Source organism: Cebus imitator, unplaced genomic scaffold (assembly GCF_001604975.1).
Source record: "Cebus imitator isolate Cc_AM_T3 unplaced genomic scaffold, Cebus_imitator-1.0 Scaffold254, whole genome shotgun sequence".
Lineage (NCBI taxonomy): Eukaryota > Metazoa > Chordata > Mammalia > Primates > Cebidae > Cebus > Cebus imitator.
Window position 1 is genome coordinate 2,123,423 of NW_016107569.1, and position 16,375 is coordinate 2,139,797.

At 51.9% G+C, this 16,375-nt stretch overlaps 1 protein-coding gene across 1 annotated transcript in view; it reads left to right on the forward strand.

Moving 5' to 3' along the window:
* The window catches only part of PTGES (prostaglandin E synthase), a 40,133-nt gene that overhangs the window by 10,254 nt on the left and 13,504 nt on the right, over positions 1 to 16,375 (forward strand). Inside the window, exon 2 of the mRNA XM_017499097.1 lies at positions 12,792 to 12,970. Within this exon, the coding sequence (XP_017354586.1) occupies positions 12,845 to 12,970 (126 nt within the window). The 5' untranslated portion in view covers positions 12,792 to 12,844. The remainder of the gene's footprint in view (positions 1 to 12,791; positions 12,971 to 16,375) is intronic.

The following is a 16,375-nucleotide window of genomic DNA, read 5'->3' on the forward strand; positions in this document are numbered from 1 at the left end:
TTTTAGTAGAGACGGGGTTTCACCATGTTGACCAGGATGGTCTCGATCTCTTGACCTCGTGATCCACCCGCCTCGGCCTCCCAAAGTGCTGGGATTACGGGCGTGAGCCACGGAGCCCAGCACCAGTTGTGGTTTTATTGCTTGAGCAAATTAACACATCCCCCAGTACCTGGTAGCAGCTATTGGTCTAGCAAATACCTTTTTCTCCATTCCTGTCCGGAAGGCCGCCAGAGACAGTTTTTATCCGGCAAGGCCAGCAATGCACCTTCACTGTCCAATTAGGGGCACGTCACCTCTCCAACCCTGCGTCATAATTTAGTTAGCATTTTCTTACACAAAATACCACACTGGTCCATTACATTCATGATCCATCCCCATTGGCCTCCAAAGTGCTTGGATTACAGGCGTGAGCCACCACATCTGGCCTCTTTTTTTTCTGATACAGAGTCTTGCTGTGTCACTCAGGCTGGAATGCAGTGGCTCGATCTCAGCTCACTGCAACTTCCACCTCTCAGGTTAAAGCAGTTCTCCTGCCTCAGCTTCCTGAGTAGCTGGGACTACACGTGCGAGCCTACATGCCCAGCTAATTTTTGTATTTTTAGTAGAGATGGGGTTTCACCCTGCTGGCCAGACTGGTCTCGAACTCCTGACTTGAAGTGATCTGCCCACCTCGGCCTCCAGAAGTGCTGGGATACAGGTGTGAGCTACAGCACTCGACCTGATGATATTATTCTGATTGGACCTGGTGAGCAAGAAGTATTAGTAGCAATAAGTAATCTAGGCCAGGTGCAGTGGCTCACACCTGTAATCCCAGCACTTTGGGAGGCCAAGGTGGGCGGATCACCTGAGGTCAGGAGTTCGAGACCAGCCTGGCCAATGTGGTGAAACTCCATCTCTAAAAAAATAATAATAATAAATAAAGAAGATCTTAGTTCCAGAGGGAGCAGTGCTTCCGGCAGGAGACACAACAACAGTTCCTTTGAGCTGGAAGTTAAGATGCCACCTGGCCAGAGGTGGGGACAGGTGAGGCCAAAAGTTCTTCTGAGCCTAGGAGTCTCGAGAAATGGGGTCTTCACAGTCAGGTGCAGTGGTTCCCACCTGCAATCCCAGAACTTTGGGAGGCCAGTGCAGGCAGATCATCTGAGGTCAGGAGTTCGAGACCAGCCTGGCCAACATGGTGAAGCCCTGTCTCTACTAAAAATACAAAAATTAGGCCTTGTGCGGTGGCTCACGCCTGTAATCCCAGAACCTTCAGAGGCCAAGGCAGGCAGGTCACTTGAGGTCAGGAGTTCAAGACCAGCCTGGCAAACATGGTGAAACCCCGTCCCTAATAAAAATACAAAAATTAGCAGGGCGTGGTGGTGTACACCTGTAATATCAGCTACTTGGGAGCCTGAGGCAGGAGAATCGCGTGAACCCGGGAGGCAGAGGTTGCAGTGAGCCAAGATTGAGTCACTGCACTCCAGCCTGGGCAACAGAGTGAGACTCCATCTCAAAAAATAATGATACTAATTACATGTTTCTTGGCTAGGGGGAAGCACAGCACTAAAAAATGCTAGCTGCTATTTACTGCTCATGTTATTATTCATAATAAAGCGTTGGCATTTGCTATATCATGAGAGGCCCTGTCAGGCCGATGGCATCTTCCGCTATCTCAGATGTTGTCCTTGTGTGGGTTTTGAGTGGGACATGCCTTCCTTACTCACCCTATGCTGAGTCATCCTGAGCTTGGAATTTGGGCTGGCTTCCTGCAGTCACGCAGGGCCCACATGAAGAAGGACCCCCCCCCCCAGGCTTGCTTTCATGTTCTCTGTCCCTGTCCTGAAGTTCTGAACAATTTTTGAACAAGGGGTTTGCATTTTCATTTTGCACTCGACTTCTTCCTCTACTTATAGCAGTGAGGGGCTCCCAGCAAAAGATGGAGGAGGCCCCCTGTAGTCTGTGCTGAGTCAGCAGCCCATGGGATAAGCCCCCTCTAAGAGGGACCTTTACAAACTGCAAGAAACCAGTGGTTACAGGGGCTGGGAAACCTGAGCTCCAAGGGTGAGTGAACGGGGCGGCCGTTGTTTTGCCTGGAGGACAAGATTTTGGGTGAACTGGGTGGTTTCCAATTTCTGAAGGGCAGTGGAGAGGAAAAGCGATTGAGTGTGTGTGTTTGTATGTGTGCGTGTGTGTGTGTGTGTGTGTGTGTGTGTGTGTGTGTGTTCTCTGTGGCCTTAAAGGGCAGATCCAGCTCAGTATAAGGAAAGAATCTTGAAGAATTTTGAACATGGAAAGTTGTGCAAGAAGGGAACAGCTGGCTTAAACTCAAACCTCAGCTTTGCCTGGGGGTTAAGAGCCCGGGCTCTGGCTGGAGCCAGATACATCTCTGTCCACATCTGTGATCTCAGATAAGGTCATTCACCAGCTTGACCCTGTTTCTCTCTTGGATACGTGGGCCTGATTATGCTCTACAGTACTGGGTAATGATGCTAAAGATAAAATATAAAGCACTTAAAGGCCAATAGGAGGTGCCTAGCAAATAACATCCATTGTTTGCTGGGTTTTTTTGAGGCAGAGTTTTGCTCTTGTTGCCCAGGCTGGAGTGCAATCTTGGCTCACTGCAACCTCCTGCTCCCTGGTTCAAGCAATTCTCCAGCCTCAGACTCCCGAGTAGCTGGGATTACAGGCATCCGCCACCATGCCCAGCTAATTTTTGTATTTTTAGTAGAGACGGGGTTTCGCCATGTTGCCCGGGCTGGTCTTGAACTACTGACCTCATGCGATCTGCCCACTTCGGCCTCCCAAAGGGCTAGGGTTACAGGCGGGAGCTACCACGTCTGGCCGTTTGCTGTTGTTATTACTATTACTGTAAAGTAATGAGTTCCCTGGGCCTGGAAAGGTTGCAGTTGAGATGGGCCATCAGCAAGTTGCAGAGATGACCCTTGTATCAGAAGTAAAAGAAGACGCACACATTTCCCCCTTGACAATTGCAGCATCTGGCATATTTGGATGATTAATAAAAGCAGTCGGTCAGGCGCGGTGACTCATGCCTGTAATCCCAGCACTTTGGGAGGCTGAGTCAGGAGGATCAGTTGAGGTCAGGAGTTTAAGACCAGCCTAGCCAACATGGTGAAACCCCATCTCTACTAAAAATACAAAAAAATTAGTGGGGCTTGGTGGCGCATGCCTGTAATCCCAGCTATTCGGGAAGCTGAGGCAGAAGAGTTGCTTGAACCTAGGAGGTCAAGTTGCAGTGAGCCAAGATCGTGCCACTGCACTCCAGCCTCCAGCCTGGGCAATAGAGCAAGACGTCATCTCAAAAACAAAACAAAAACACACAAAAAACCGCAAACCAGTCATAAAATTCTGTCCCGTGACCAAGGCGCCCAGGGAAAGGGGTGGTGATGCTTGTGTAATCGAGGTTGTTTTGGGCTTGGAAGCTACTGAAAGGTGGGAGCAGTTCCCATCATTTCTGTGTTTGAAAACTCCAGCCAACTTCCCAGGAGCTAATCACTGGCTGAATCCAATCCGAGGAATGCAGAGCTCCCGGGCTCGGGCTCCTAGGAAATGGGTCCCTGATGCATCTGAGAGCTGCACACAGGAATCACCCATCTCCTCTGCAGCCGTGGGAAAACAGTGTCTGTGGGAAAACAGTATCCGTGGGCAGTGCGTTTGTGCGCACGAGACTATCTGTGCCTAATGAATGCAGGGGCAGCTGGGCATGAGAGGGTCTTGGCTCCCTCTGACCCCAGAGCCTCTGCCTCAAGCCACACTCGGGGTGACAGCAGCTTCCCTGGAAATGGCAGTGGTTTGTGCTGAGACAAACATTTCTCCTCCACCTCCTCCCCCATCTGCCTGTCCTGTGAGCCACGGCCAGGAAATGCTCCTGGTTTGACCACAGCCCTGCACATCAGCTGTGGGATCAGAGGCCCAGAGTCCAGGGAGCAGCAGATGGTCTCCATCAGGGGCTGCTGCCCTGTGGTCAGAGCTCAGGCAGCCACAAGTGTGTCTGTCTCTCCAGAGACAGAAAGAGAGGATGCCATCACAGTCGGCTCCAGGAATTTCCCCGCACCTAATACGCACGTTCAGGCCGTCTGTCTTTCCACAAATATTTACCAAGCACAGCTCTGGGCAGACACCATGCTAGGCACTGTAAAGTCGGCCATGAATAAGACAGGAGCCCAGTTTGTCTTTTTTCCTAACATAACACAAACCATTTTCAAGTGTGCAATTCTGTGTCATTAGTACAGTCACGTTCTGCAACTGTCTTTACTAGCCATTTCCGGAACGTTTTCATCATCCCAGAAGAAACCTTCATATGCATGGAGCAGTCACTCCCATTTCCCCACCCCGCCTCTCCCCTGCTTTCTCTCTATAGATTTGCCTATACTGGACGTTTTGTATACGTGGAATCCTCATCAAACATGTGACTGCGTGCCTGTAGGCCTAGTTATTCCAGAGGCTGAGGCAGGAGAATCACTTGAACCCGGGAGGCGGAAGTTGCAGCAAGCCCAGGTGGTGCCACTGCACTCTAGCCTGGGCAACAGAGTGAGACTCCATCTCAAAAAAAAAAAAAAGTGACCTTTTGTGTCTGGCTTCTCTCCCTTTGCATCATGTTTTCCAGGTTCAGCCATGTCACAGCACAGGTCAGGATTTCATGTCTTTTTATGGCTGAGTAATATTCCATTGCGTGGATGCCCAGTCTTTTTTTTTTTTTTTTTTTGAGATGGTGTCTTGATTTTTTGGCCAGGCTGGAGTGCGGTGACACGATTTCGGCTCACTGGCGGCCTCCACTTCCCAGGTTCAAACAATTCTCCTGTCTAAACTTCCCGAGTAGCTGGAATTACAGGCACTTGCCACCCTCCCAGCTATTTTTTTTGTATTTTTTAGTTGAGACAGGGTTTCATCATATTGGCCAGGCTGGTCTCAAACTCCTGATCTCGTGATCTGCACGCCTCTGCCTCCCAAAGTGCTGGGACTACAGGTTGGAGCCACCGCGCCTGGCCAATTAGTGGTTCCTTAACAGGCAGCTTCCAGTCCTAACCGCTCGTCAATAAATGTCAGCTTCTGTGCTCTTCACTCCTGGATGGGTGTTTGTGGTGTCAACATGCAAAATAAATTTGAAATGCACAGTCTTTTCCGGTCCCAACGGAGTGGTTACCAAAGGCGGGTGTGCTGCGGCAATGCTTCAGTGGCGTTGTTCTGATCCCAGCCTGCCCAGCAGCCGGCCCCTCTCAGAGACACACAGGCCTCCTTCCTAGCTCTCTCCCCATCAGAAGACAGGTCAGCCAGGATCTCCCCCACCCCCGCCATCCCCCCGGTGTTCCAGGAAGCAGGCAGGCAGGAGTCAGGACCCAGGGTCAAGCTTCAGGACCCAGAGCCAAGCTCCTGGAAGAGAAGTGGAGGTTTTCACTTATGTCAGTGTAGACTCTTTTGTTTGTAAGGGAGAGAAATCCAAACCAAATTAGCTTAATTCAGTTCAATTTAACAAATTGTGGTTGTGGCTATACGGCAGGCACAATACTGGTGCCTGTGGTTCATGGGTGATCCAAGAGCCCTGCCCCAGGGGCACAGATGTTAGGCAGTATGGATAATAAGTTAGATAATGTGAGGTCGGGGCCGGGCGTGGTGGCTCACGCCTGTAATCCCAGCACTGTGGGAGGCCGAGGAGGGTGGATCACGAGGTCAAGAGATCGAGACCATCCTGGTCAACATGGTGAAACCCCGTCTCTACTAAAAATACAAAAAATTAGCTGGGCATGGTGGCACGTGCCTGTAATCCCAGCTACTCAGGAGGCTGAGGCAGGAGAATTGCCTGAACCCAGGAGGCGGAGGTTGCGGTGAGCCGAGATCGCACCATTGTACTCCAGCCTGGGTAACAAGAGTGAAACTCCGTCCCAAAAAAAAAAAAAAAAAAAAAAAAAAGATAATGTGAGGCCGGTCATAGTGGCTCACGCCCATAACCCCAGAACTTTGAGAGGCCGAGGCAGGTGGATCACCTGAGGTCAGGAGTTTAAGACCAGCCTGGCCAACATGGAGAAACCCCACCTCTACTACAAATACAAAATGAGGCCAGGTGCAGTGGCTCATGCCTGTAACCCCAGAACTGTGGGAGGCTGAGGTGGGAGGATCACCTGAGATCGGGAATTCGAGACCAGCCTGGCCAATATGGAGAAACCCTGTCTCTACTAAAAATACAAAATTAGCCGGGCATGGTGGCGCATGCCTGTAATCCCAGCTACTTGAGTGGCTGATGCAGGAGAATTGCTTGAAACTGGGAGGCAGAGGTTGCACTTAGCCGGGATTGCACCACTGCACGCCAGCCTGGGCAACAAGAGCAAAACTCCGTCTCTCAAAAACACAGAAACAAAAAAACAAATAAACCCCCACAAAAATTAGCTGGGTGTGGTGGTGCGCACCTGTAGTCCCCCAGCCACTCAGGAGACTGAGGCAGGAGAATCACTTAAACCCAGGAGATGGAGGTTGCAGTGAGCCGAGGTCACGCCAGAGCAAGACTCCGCCTCAAAAACAAACAAACAAACAAACAAAAAAACGATGTTGTGTTATTGGGTGATGTGCGCTATGGAAAGAAAAGTAGAGGCAGAGAAGTGGCCTCAGGAGTGGGAAGGGGGAGGCAGACTTCAGAACAGATGAACAGATAAGGTGGCCAAGACGAGCCTGATGGAGAAGCTAAGATTCAAACCACGATTTGGAGGAAATGACATGTCAGCCACATGGAAGCCTGGGGGAGAATTCTAGGCAGAGGGCTCCGCCACAGCAAGGGTCCAAGGACTGTGCCTGACAGGGTCGAGACCAGCACGGAGGGCAGCGTGGCTGGGCTTAGTGAGTGAGAGGGGCGGAAGAAAAGAGGCGTTCCAAGAGAAATGGGGACAACCAGGACAGGACCGTGGGCCGTGGTCCAGAGGTTGGCTTTCATTCTGAGCCAGATGGGAGCCACTGCAGTATCTGCTGAAAAGGAAGGAAGTGATTTGACTGATTTTTTTTTTTTTTTTAAACAAAAAAGAAAAATCCTAGATTTCTAGGCTTGGCTGAGTCAGAGACTGGGGCCTCATTCTCTCCTGCTGGATACAGGCTGCCTTCACGTGGGAAGGGGGCATGGCTGCACACAGCTTCAGATTTACCCCACGCCTTAGCCCAGCGAGATCCTAGAACCTAGAGGGGTCTCCCTATCAGTGTTAGAATAGAAACTCCTGGGAAAATTATCTGATTAGCCCCTAGCGGGGCCAGATGCCAGGAACTTTGTGATTGGCTGGCCTGGGTCACATGGCTATGACTACCAAAAGGATGGGGTGCTCCTCTTGGCAAAGCCATAAGAATCATTGTCAGGAGCCGGGCGCGGTGGCTCACACATGTAATCCCAGCACTTTGGGAGGCTGAGGCGGGTGGATCACCTGAGGTTAAGAGTTTGAGACCAGCCTGCCCAATATGGGGCAACCCTGTCTTGAAACAAACAAACAAACAAACAAACAAACAAAAAGAATCATTGTCAAAAGGAGTACAGTCCCTGAAAAAAAGGTTATGATTTCCCAGAAGGTAGGAGGAAGAGGTGAGCTGGCAGACAAAAACAACAGTCCTTCATTGACTTCACGCTGGCTGATTGTGACATCAGAGGAAGCTTAGAGACAGGAGCCTCACTGAGTTGCTCATCCTAAGGGAAGTCCAGGGGTTTTTGTCTGGGCCATGGAAAGCACTCGTGGATGTCGGTTTGCACAGCGCTGTGCCTGCAGACCACACACCACATTTCGCAAACACAACTATCTTAATGAGGGCTGGTGCCGCAGCCATGACTATGGTGCAAGTCTGAGTCACTTCAGCTACATTTTTTTTAAATCACCGTGAGCAGGCACGGTGTAATCCCAGCACCTTATGGGAGGCTGAGGTGGGCAGATCACGAGGTCAGGAGTTCTAGACCAGCCTGACCAACATGGAGAAACCGCATCTCTACTAAAAATACAAAAATTAGCCAGGTGTGGTGATGCATGCCTGTAATCCCAGCTACTCTGGAAGCTGAGGCAGGAGAATCGCTTGAACCTGGGAGGTGGAGGTTGCAATAAGTGGAGATCGCACTGCTGCACTCCAGCCTGGGCAACCAGAGTGAGACTCGGTCTCAAAAATAAATAAATCAATAAAATAAAATCACCGTGCATTTATTTCCCCATCAGGGGCTACAGAAAGCCTAGCAATACTCCCAAAAGTCAGGAACCAGCAGCGAGGCAGGGCCACTTCCTCCTTTCTCTAAGCCTCCTCTGATGTTAGGGGCAATCAGCCAATGTAAAGAGCTTGGTTTCTGATCCTCAGGAAATGCCAAGAAGGGCGCTGGACTATGCCGCAGGATAGCTTTTGCAGGGCAGCGCCTCTGCTCAGGGTTGTAGAATGGGGCTAGGAAGAACTTTCACTTTCGTGTGTCAAAGAAAATATAATAAAGTAAAAAGCCTTGAAGATACAGCTCAGTGACTTTTTTTTTTTTTTGAGACGGAGTCTTGCTCTGTCGCCGAGGCTGGAGTGCAGTGGTGCGGTCCTGGCTCACCGCAACCTCCACCTCCTGGGTTCAAGCGATTCTCCTGCCTCAGCCTCCTGAGTAGCTGGGATTACAGGCACACGCCACCATGCCCGGCTAATTTTTGTATTTTTGGTAGAGACAAGGTTTTACTGTGTTGGCCAGGCTGGTCTCAAACTCCTGACCTCAAGTGATCCACCTGTATTGGTCTCACAAAGTGCTGGGATTATAGGCGTGAGCCACCGGGTCCAGCCCATCTCAATGACTTTTGACATATGTATCCACCTGGGTAATCATCACCCAGGAAAAGATGTAAAATATTTCCAGGGGCTTCTCTTATCCTCACTGGTATGAGTACACTGCTGTGGTTCCTGGGGACCTCAGAACCAGGCCACAGTGAGTGTCCCCCAGCCCTCAGCCCTGTACACACGCCATTTCTGTCCCCCACCCTCTGCAGGCAGGGGACGGCAAGCCCATCTTACAGGCAAAGAAATGGAAGCTCAGAGAGAAGTGACACCACCATCACCGTGACCCCAAAAACCAGAACAGCAGCTTCCCTTGGCCAAAGGCAGTTTCCTGGAACGTCTTGGCCAAATATCAGAGATTGTGCCCTCCTTGGCAGGTCCTGGCTTAGCAGGTTCATTTCAGTAGACAGTGAGGAAAAGATTCCTACCTTGAGGTCACACCCATCAGTCATAGTTCCCCTACAGAGTCTCTCTTACTGCCTTTTTTCATTTTTTGAGATGGGACAGAGTTTCACTCTTGTTGCCCAGGCTGGAGTGCAATGGGGTGATCTCAGCTCACCGCAACCTCCGTCTGCCAGGTTCTAAGCGATTCTCCTGTCTCTGCCTCCTGAGTAGCTGGGATTACAGGCGTGCGCCACCGTGCCCCGGTAATTTTGTATTTTTAGTAGAGACGGGATTTCTCCATGTTGATCGGGTTGGTCTCAAACTCCCAACATCAAGTGATTCACCTGCCTCGGCCTCCCAAAGTGATGGGATTACAGGCATAAGCCACAGGGCCTGGCCAAGTCTCTCTGATTTTCAGCTCAAGGGAGCAAGAGCTGATCGTCTGCTCTTTGCCCCCCCCTGGTTTCCCAGCCTCTGCTTTCTATCTTGTTATATCAGAAGACCAAGCAGGGAAGAGCCAGGCTCCCTAGTCCAAGGAGGACAACCAAAGGGCCCCTCTTGGGCTGTGTCTGGTCCATGATTCTAGGGGTGGTGCAGCCACCAGATCCCAACCTCATCACTGAGCTTTTTGACAAGGAAGGTAGCTGCCTGCAGGGGTTTCCTCGGGCTGGGGGCAAGAGAGGCAGATGTCTTCTCTTCTCCAACAGAAATATCAGCAAGAAACAAGCTTGTACAGCTCCTCTGACATACAACAGAGATAAAACGTGTCTCAGGACATCTTGTACGTTCCATGGCCCGTCCCTGATGGTACGGTGACCTATCATTTATCTTGCGGGATTGGGACAGCCTGGTCTGGCAGTTCCCCACGCTTTAGAACCATGGGAGCCAGTTTATCAAGCACATCTTTTGTTCGGATAAAGGACTGCTTGGCACACAGCAAATGGGCCAGGAGCCACCCCCACCTTGCTCCCACCCGCCTCCCCCGGCAGCAAGGGCAGGGTATTCTGTGAGTCTTTCTTCTGACAACCTTGCTAGGGAGGGATCATTAATCACTTTGAGCAGGAGGAACCTGAAGCTCAGAGGCTGATGCTGAACAGAGGCTACCTGTGTGCCAGGGTCTTAATGATTATGGCTGATAGACAAGACTCCTTTTAGCTCCCACAACTGCGGTGGGGAGTCACTTAGGGTCAGCTACATTTTACAGCTGAGGAAACCAGTTCAGAGGGGGATCCTGTCTGCCCAAGGCCACAGAGCCGCAGCTGAGGGCTGGCTTTGGGATTCGAAGCCGGCTAAATCTGGCTCTGCTTAATCTTCCCTTTGATCTCTGGGGCTTTGGGGCATAGGTTGGACTGACACAGTTGTCCCTCTGAGCAGGTGCGGTCCCTAAGCACCCGGGCAAGCCCAAGAGTGCAGCAGGCACGGGAGACTGGCTTTTCCCTTTCCCTTTTGCCCTGCTTCCCCAGCGTACCTCTCAGCAAAGCTGAAATGTTGGCAAAAATAAATGAGCAAGCACCGTGTACAAGATCCCTGCCCTTGTAGTGGTCCTGCCCAGAACCTGGGGAAGGGAGCACGATGCAGCAAGGTGAGGATTTTTTTGAGATGGAGTCTTGCTCTGTCACCCAGGCTAGAGTACAGTGGCATGATCTTGGCTTGCTACAACCTCCACCTCCTGCCTCAGCCTCCCGAGTAGCTGGAGTTACAGGTGGCTGCCACCACGTCTGGCTAATTTTTGCAATTTTAATAGAGAGGGGGTTTCTCCATGTTGGCCAGGCTGGTCTGGAACTTCTGACCTCAGGTGATCCACTCCCCTCGGCCTCTCAAAGTGCTGGGATTACAGGTGTGAGCCAACGTCCCTGGCCACGGTGAGGATTTTGAGGTGAGGGATTTAAAGAATCTTAGGACACAAACCATTGATCCTGCTTTCTTTTTTGAGACAGGGTCTTGCTCTGTCACCCAGGCTAGAGTGCAGTGGGGAGATCATGGCTCACTGCAGCCTCAGCCTTCCGGGTTCAGGTGATCCTTCCATTTCAGCCTCCTGAGTAGCTGGGACTACAGGCCAGCACCACCATGCCCAGCTAATTTTTAAATTTGTTTATAGAGATGGAGTCTCCCTACGTAGCCCAGGCTGGTCTCAAGCTCCTGAGTGCAAGCAATCAGCCCGTCTCGGCCTCCCAAAATGCTGGGATGACAGGTGTGAGCCACCGCGCCAGGCCCATTGAGGCTTTCTACCAAAGAGTCATCAGGTCTTTCGGGGAGATCTCGTGATGAAGAATCAAACAGTTTGCCTGGGGAAAGAGTCCCTGAAAAGTCAAGTGATGGTCAGGAAGTCAGTGGAGCCACGTGCTGGTTCCCCCTCCCTGCTATAGCAAATTGCCACAGACTTAATGGCTTGCAGCAACACAGCCTCATTCTCTGTGTTGGTCTGTCATCCAGGCTAGAGTGCAGTGGGGAGAATGCTCTGGCAGATGAATCCTGAAGTGGACCTCACAGAGTTAAAATCAAAGTGTGGGCAGGGCTGCATTCTGTCTGGAGGCTCGGGGAGAGTTCATTTCGTCCCCTTTTCCAGTTTCTTTTCTTTTTTCTTTTTTTGAGACGAAGTCTCACTCTGTAGCCAGGCTGGAGTACAGTGGCATGATCTCAGCTCACTGCAACCTCCGCCTCCCAGGTTCAAGCGATCCTCTTGCCTCAGCCTCCTGAGTAGCTGGGACTACAGGTGCCCACCACCACACCCGGCTAATTTTTATATTTTTAGTAGAGATGGGGTTTCATCATGTTGGCCAGGATGGTCTTGATCTCTTGACCTCGTGATCTGCCCACTTCGGCCTTCAAAGTGCTGGGATTACAGGCATGAGTCACCGAGCCCGGCCCCCTTTTCCAGTTTCTAGAGGCCACTGGTATTTCTTGGGCCATGATCTCCTTCATCTTCAAGGCCAGCAGGGTAGCATCTCTCCTGTCTGACTCCTGCACTGTCCTTTCATCTCCTGTCTTAATTCTGCGTCTGTTTTTATGTATTTTCTCTAATTCTACGGCCTCCCTCATGGAAGGGCCCCTCTGATTATACTGGGCTCACCCAGATGAAGTAGGGTCAGGTTTCCTGTCTCAAGATCCTTACTAACTCCCAGCTGAAAAGTCCCTTTGGCCACAGAAAGTCACAGTCACGGGTTCTAGGGATTGGGACATGGATGTTGGTGGGGATGGAGGGGGTGCTTCAGCCTGCCACAGATGGCAAAGTCATGTCCTTGCAGATGTGCCTGCAGCTCCAGTGTCCAGGCTGAGTGAGGGGCGCGTGGCGTGGTTCTCACGCCCACCACCTACCCTGACCCTGCGGGAGGTGAGCAGGAAGCAGTGATGCTCACTATGTGCAGAGTTCCTGCCAGGTGCCGGCCTTGTCATTCCCCTAGAAGGCAGGCACCACCACACGCTCCCATACTACAGATAAGGAAGCAGCTTTGAAACAGATTTGAAAGTGATGATTTGTCAGGGAGGAGGGATCCAGAGCCAGGGGCTGGGTCCGGGGCACACTGGGGCTCTCTACTTCTTGGAGCTCCAGGGACTGCTTTTGTTTCTTTTCACAGAAGGGGGCCCTGCCGAGGCTGTCATGGGGCGGGGCGTTGGCCGTTCTGGCTGCAAAAGGCTCTCCGCCCACTTTGCTTTCCCCGCAGGCTTCTCCTCCGTCGAGCTGATCACACCCACAGTTGAGCTGCGCTGGCCAGAGATGCCTGCCCACAGCCTGGCGATGAGCAGCCCGGCCCTCCCGGCCTTCCTGCTTTGCAGCACGCTGCTGGTCATCAAGATGTATGTGGTGGCCATCATCACGGGCCAAGTGAGGCTGCGGAAGAAGGTACGTGCCACCCTGGGGGCCCCGGCCCAGGTCATCCTTGCTTCCCTCGATGCCCTGCCAGGAAAGCCCTGGGATCGGAAACATGGCCAAGGTATGTGCGGGGCTTGGAGCTGGGCACCTATTCTAGCCCCCCGGGTGCCTCCCTGCCAGCCCCGTGGGTCAGCAAGGCCTGCACCTTCTCCTCTCTGGCTCAAAAGCACGTACTTACTCACTTGCCGTGCCACCAGGCTGGGTTCTGGGGAGAGCTCTCACGGGGAGAGCCAGTGAGTGTCTCCGAGAGAAGCAGGTTCTGGAGGGTGGAGTGTGGTAGCGTGACAGCACAAAGCCTGGTGGCTTCCCGGCACGGGAGATCTGATAGCTGGGTGGAGTGGAAACCGGCAAAACAGGAGTCCAAGAAACATTTAAGTGGAAATTCCCAATTCCCGGCAGATGTCACTGACAAGCCCACTGCAGCCTCCCAAGGCCAGCTCTCGGCCGGACACCATCGGGGTGTTCGGGAAGGAATTTCCCCACTAATCCGAGTCCATGAACCAAAACAACAATAAGGAGTCCCAGAGCTGGACCTGGTCCCTTCTTTAAAAAAAAAAAAAGTTCCAGCGGCGTCTGCCGCACTGGATGGTGAGTCTGAAAAGTCATAGGCTGAGCTCGTCGGCTGTCCTGGTGGCAGAATGCAGAAAGGGCGCGGGCACCTGTTGCTTCCTCCCCGGGTATTTTAGTAGAGCAATGATTTCCTAGAACTACCTCTGTCTTCCTCTGTGTCCAGTTCAAAGGCGAGACGAGGCTGGCTCTGGCACCGCATGCGGGTGGATCCTGGGGAGTGAGGATCTTGGCCGAGAGCCAGGCTCAGGCCCTGCTGCAGGTACAGGCAGGATTAAAGGCAGAGCAGCGGCCCAAGTGATAGGAAGCCCGGAGGCCACAGCATGCCGATGGCTTCTGAATTCTCCCTGCCTTGGCTGGTCCTGGGATGTGGGATCTGGGCATTAAGCAGAACAACTGCATTCACTCACCGAATCCTTCCCAGAGGATGAATATGGCCCGGCGCTGAGCATGAGATCCTCACCACAGCCCTGGGGAGCAGGGGAGGCACCATGGTCATCTTGTCTTCTAGATGAGGCTGGGCTCAGAGGGGAGACATCACTTGTGAAGCTCACACAGCTGGGTTTGAACTCTAGTGTCCAGCTTCAGAGCCCACATCCTGTCTTGGAGGCTGGGGTTCCTTTTTAGCTTTTGTTTTTTTTGAGACAGAGTCTCACTCTGTTATCCAGGCTGGAGTGCCATGGTGGGATCTCAGCTCACTGCAACCTCCGCCTCCCGGGTTCAAGTAATTCTCCTGCCTCAGCCTCCCAAGTAGCTGGGATTACAGGTGTGCACCACCACACCCAGCTAATTTTTGTATTTTTAGTAAGAGACAGGGTTTCACCATATTGGTCAGGTTGGTCTCAAACTCCTGACCTTGTGATCTGCCCATCTTGGCCTCCCAAAGTGCTAGGATTACAGGTTTGAGTCACTGTGCCAGGCTTCTTTTAAAAAAATACACGTGTGTGTGTGTGTGTGTGTGTGTGTGTGTGTGTGTGTATAATTTATTTATTTTAGAGACAGGGTCTTGCTATGTGTCCCAGGCTGGAGTGCAGTCCTGCCATCATAGGTCACTGTAGCCTCAACGGCTCAGGTGATCTTCCCACTTTAGCCTTCCAGGTAGCTGGAACTATAGGTGTGCGTCACCATGCCTGGCTAATTTTTTATTTTTATTTTTGGTAGAGGTGGGGTTTTGCCAGGTTGCCCAGGCTGGTCTCGAACTCCTGGGCTCAGCTGATCCTCCCATTTTGGCCTCTCAGAGGGCTGGCATTACAGGTGTGAGCCACCGCACCCAGCCACAATTTCCATTTTGTTTTTTTGAGATGAAGTCTCCATCCTGTTGCGTAGGCTGGAGTGCAATGGCGCAATCTCGGCTCACTGCAACTTGCACCTCCCAGGTTCAAGCGATTCTCCTCTTTTAGCCTCCCGAGTAGCTAGGATTATAGGCGTGTGTCACCACACCAGGCTAACTTTTGTATTTTTAGTAGAGACAGGGTTTTGCCATGTTGGCCATGCTGGTCTCGAACCCCCGACCTCAGGTGATCCACCCACCTTGGCCTCCCAAAGTGCTAGGATTACAGGCATGAATTGCCATGCTTGGCCGATGATTTCCTTTTAACATGAATTCAGGGAAGGGAGGAGGCAAGCCTGTCCCAGCGCCTTTCTGCCTGATTGGCAGGGACACCACAGAAGGAAAACCCCGCTCCTTGGGCTGACCCTGAGGTGTTCCTCATGACAACTTGGTCCCTTCTTATCACTGCTCTGGGCGCTCAGGGTCATCCAGGAAGGACTTGGTGGAGGTGACAGTTGCAGGCCCTGGCTTCTCCTCCCACCAGCCTGGGGACCTGGGCAAGTCTGGGAGCTCAGTGTCCTCATCTGTAAATGGGGTCATGACAGGAGTGCCAGGAGAATGCAACGCCTCACTAACGTTTCTTCTTAAGACTTTTAAGTGCCGGGCACGGTGGCTCACACCTGTATTCCCAGTACTTTGGGAGGCCGAGGTAGGTGGATCACAAGGTCAGGAGTTCAAGACCATCCTGGCCAACGTGGTGAAACCTTGTCTCTACTAAAAATACCAAAATTAGCTGGGCATGGTGGTGCCTTCCTGTAATCGCAGCTAGCCAGGAGGCTGAGGCAGAAGAGTTGCTTGAACCTGTAGGTAGAGGTTGCAGTGAACCAAGATTGTGCCAGTGCATTCCAGCCTGGGCGGCAGAGGGAGACTCCATCTCAAAAAAAAAAAAAAGACTTATAAGTAACTGAAATTAACGTGAGCAGAGCAGCCTCAGGTCCCTTTCAAGGGAGCGCAATTAAAGGCTTGCCTCCTCCCCAGCTAAGGTGGCACCTCAGCCTTTGACCCTGAGGGCCTCCTGGTCTGCGCTGCAGCTGGCTCTGGCCTGGCTGACTGGTATTCAAGTTCTATCTGCAGAGGGACCAATCCCATGGGCAAGTAGACTCCTAAGGCAGTTATTTTGTGATGGTCATTTCAGTGTGGAGCTGAAGCAGGAGCGGCTGTACGAAACAGACCTCTGGAACACCGAACTGGGAAGGAAGGGGTGATTTATTCGGCCGGGAGCAAGGTGGCATAGCTGCCTAACAGCCAAGCTGGTCTATCAGAGGAAACCTGCGCCTTTATACAGGCTCGCAACTCTAGATATTACATGTGAAAGGGCCTTGGGTTTACAGTTTTGGAAAGTACACATGAGGGGGTCCTGATCGATGAAGTACCGGTGGGGGTTTGACAAGATCGAATGGGAACAATAGAGGGCATTTCTCCATATCACCCCCACCCTTAAGATCGCCTGAGATTTTTTTTTTTTTTTTTTTTTTTTT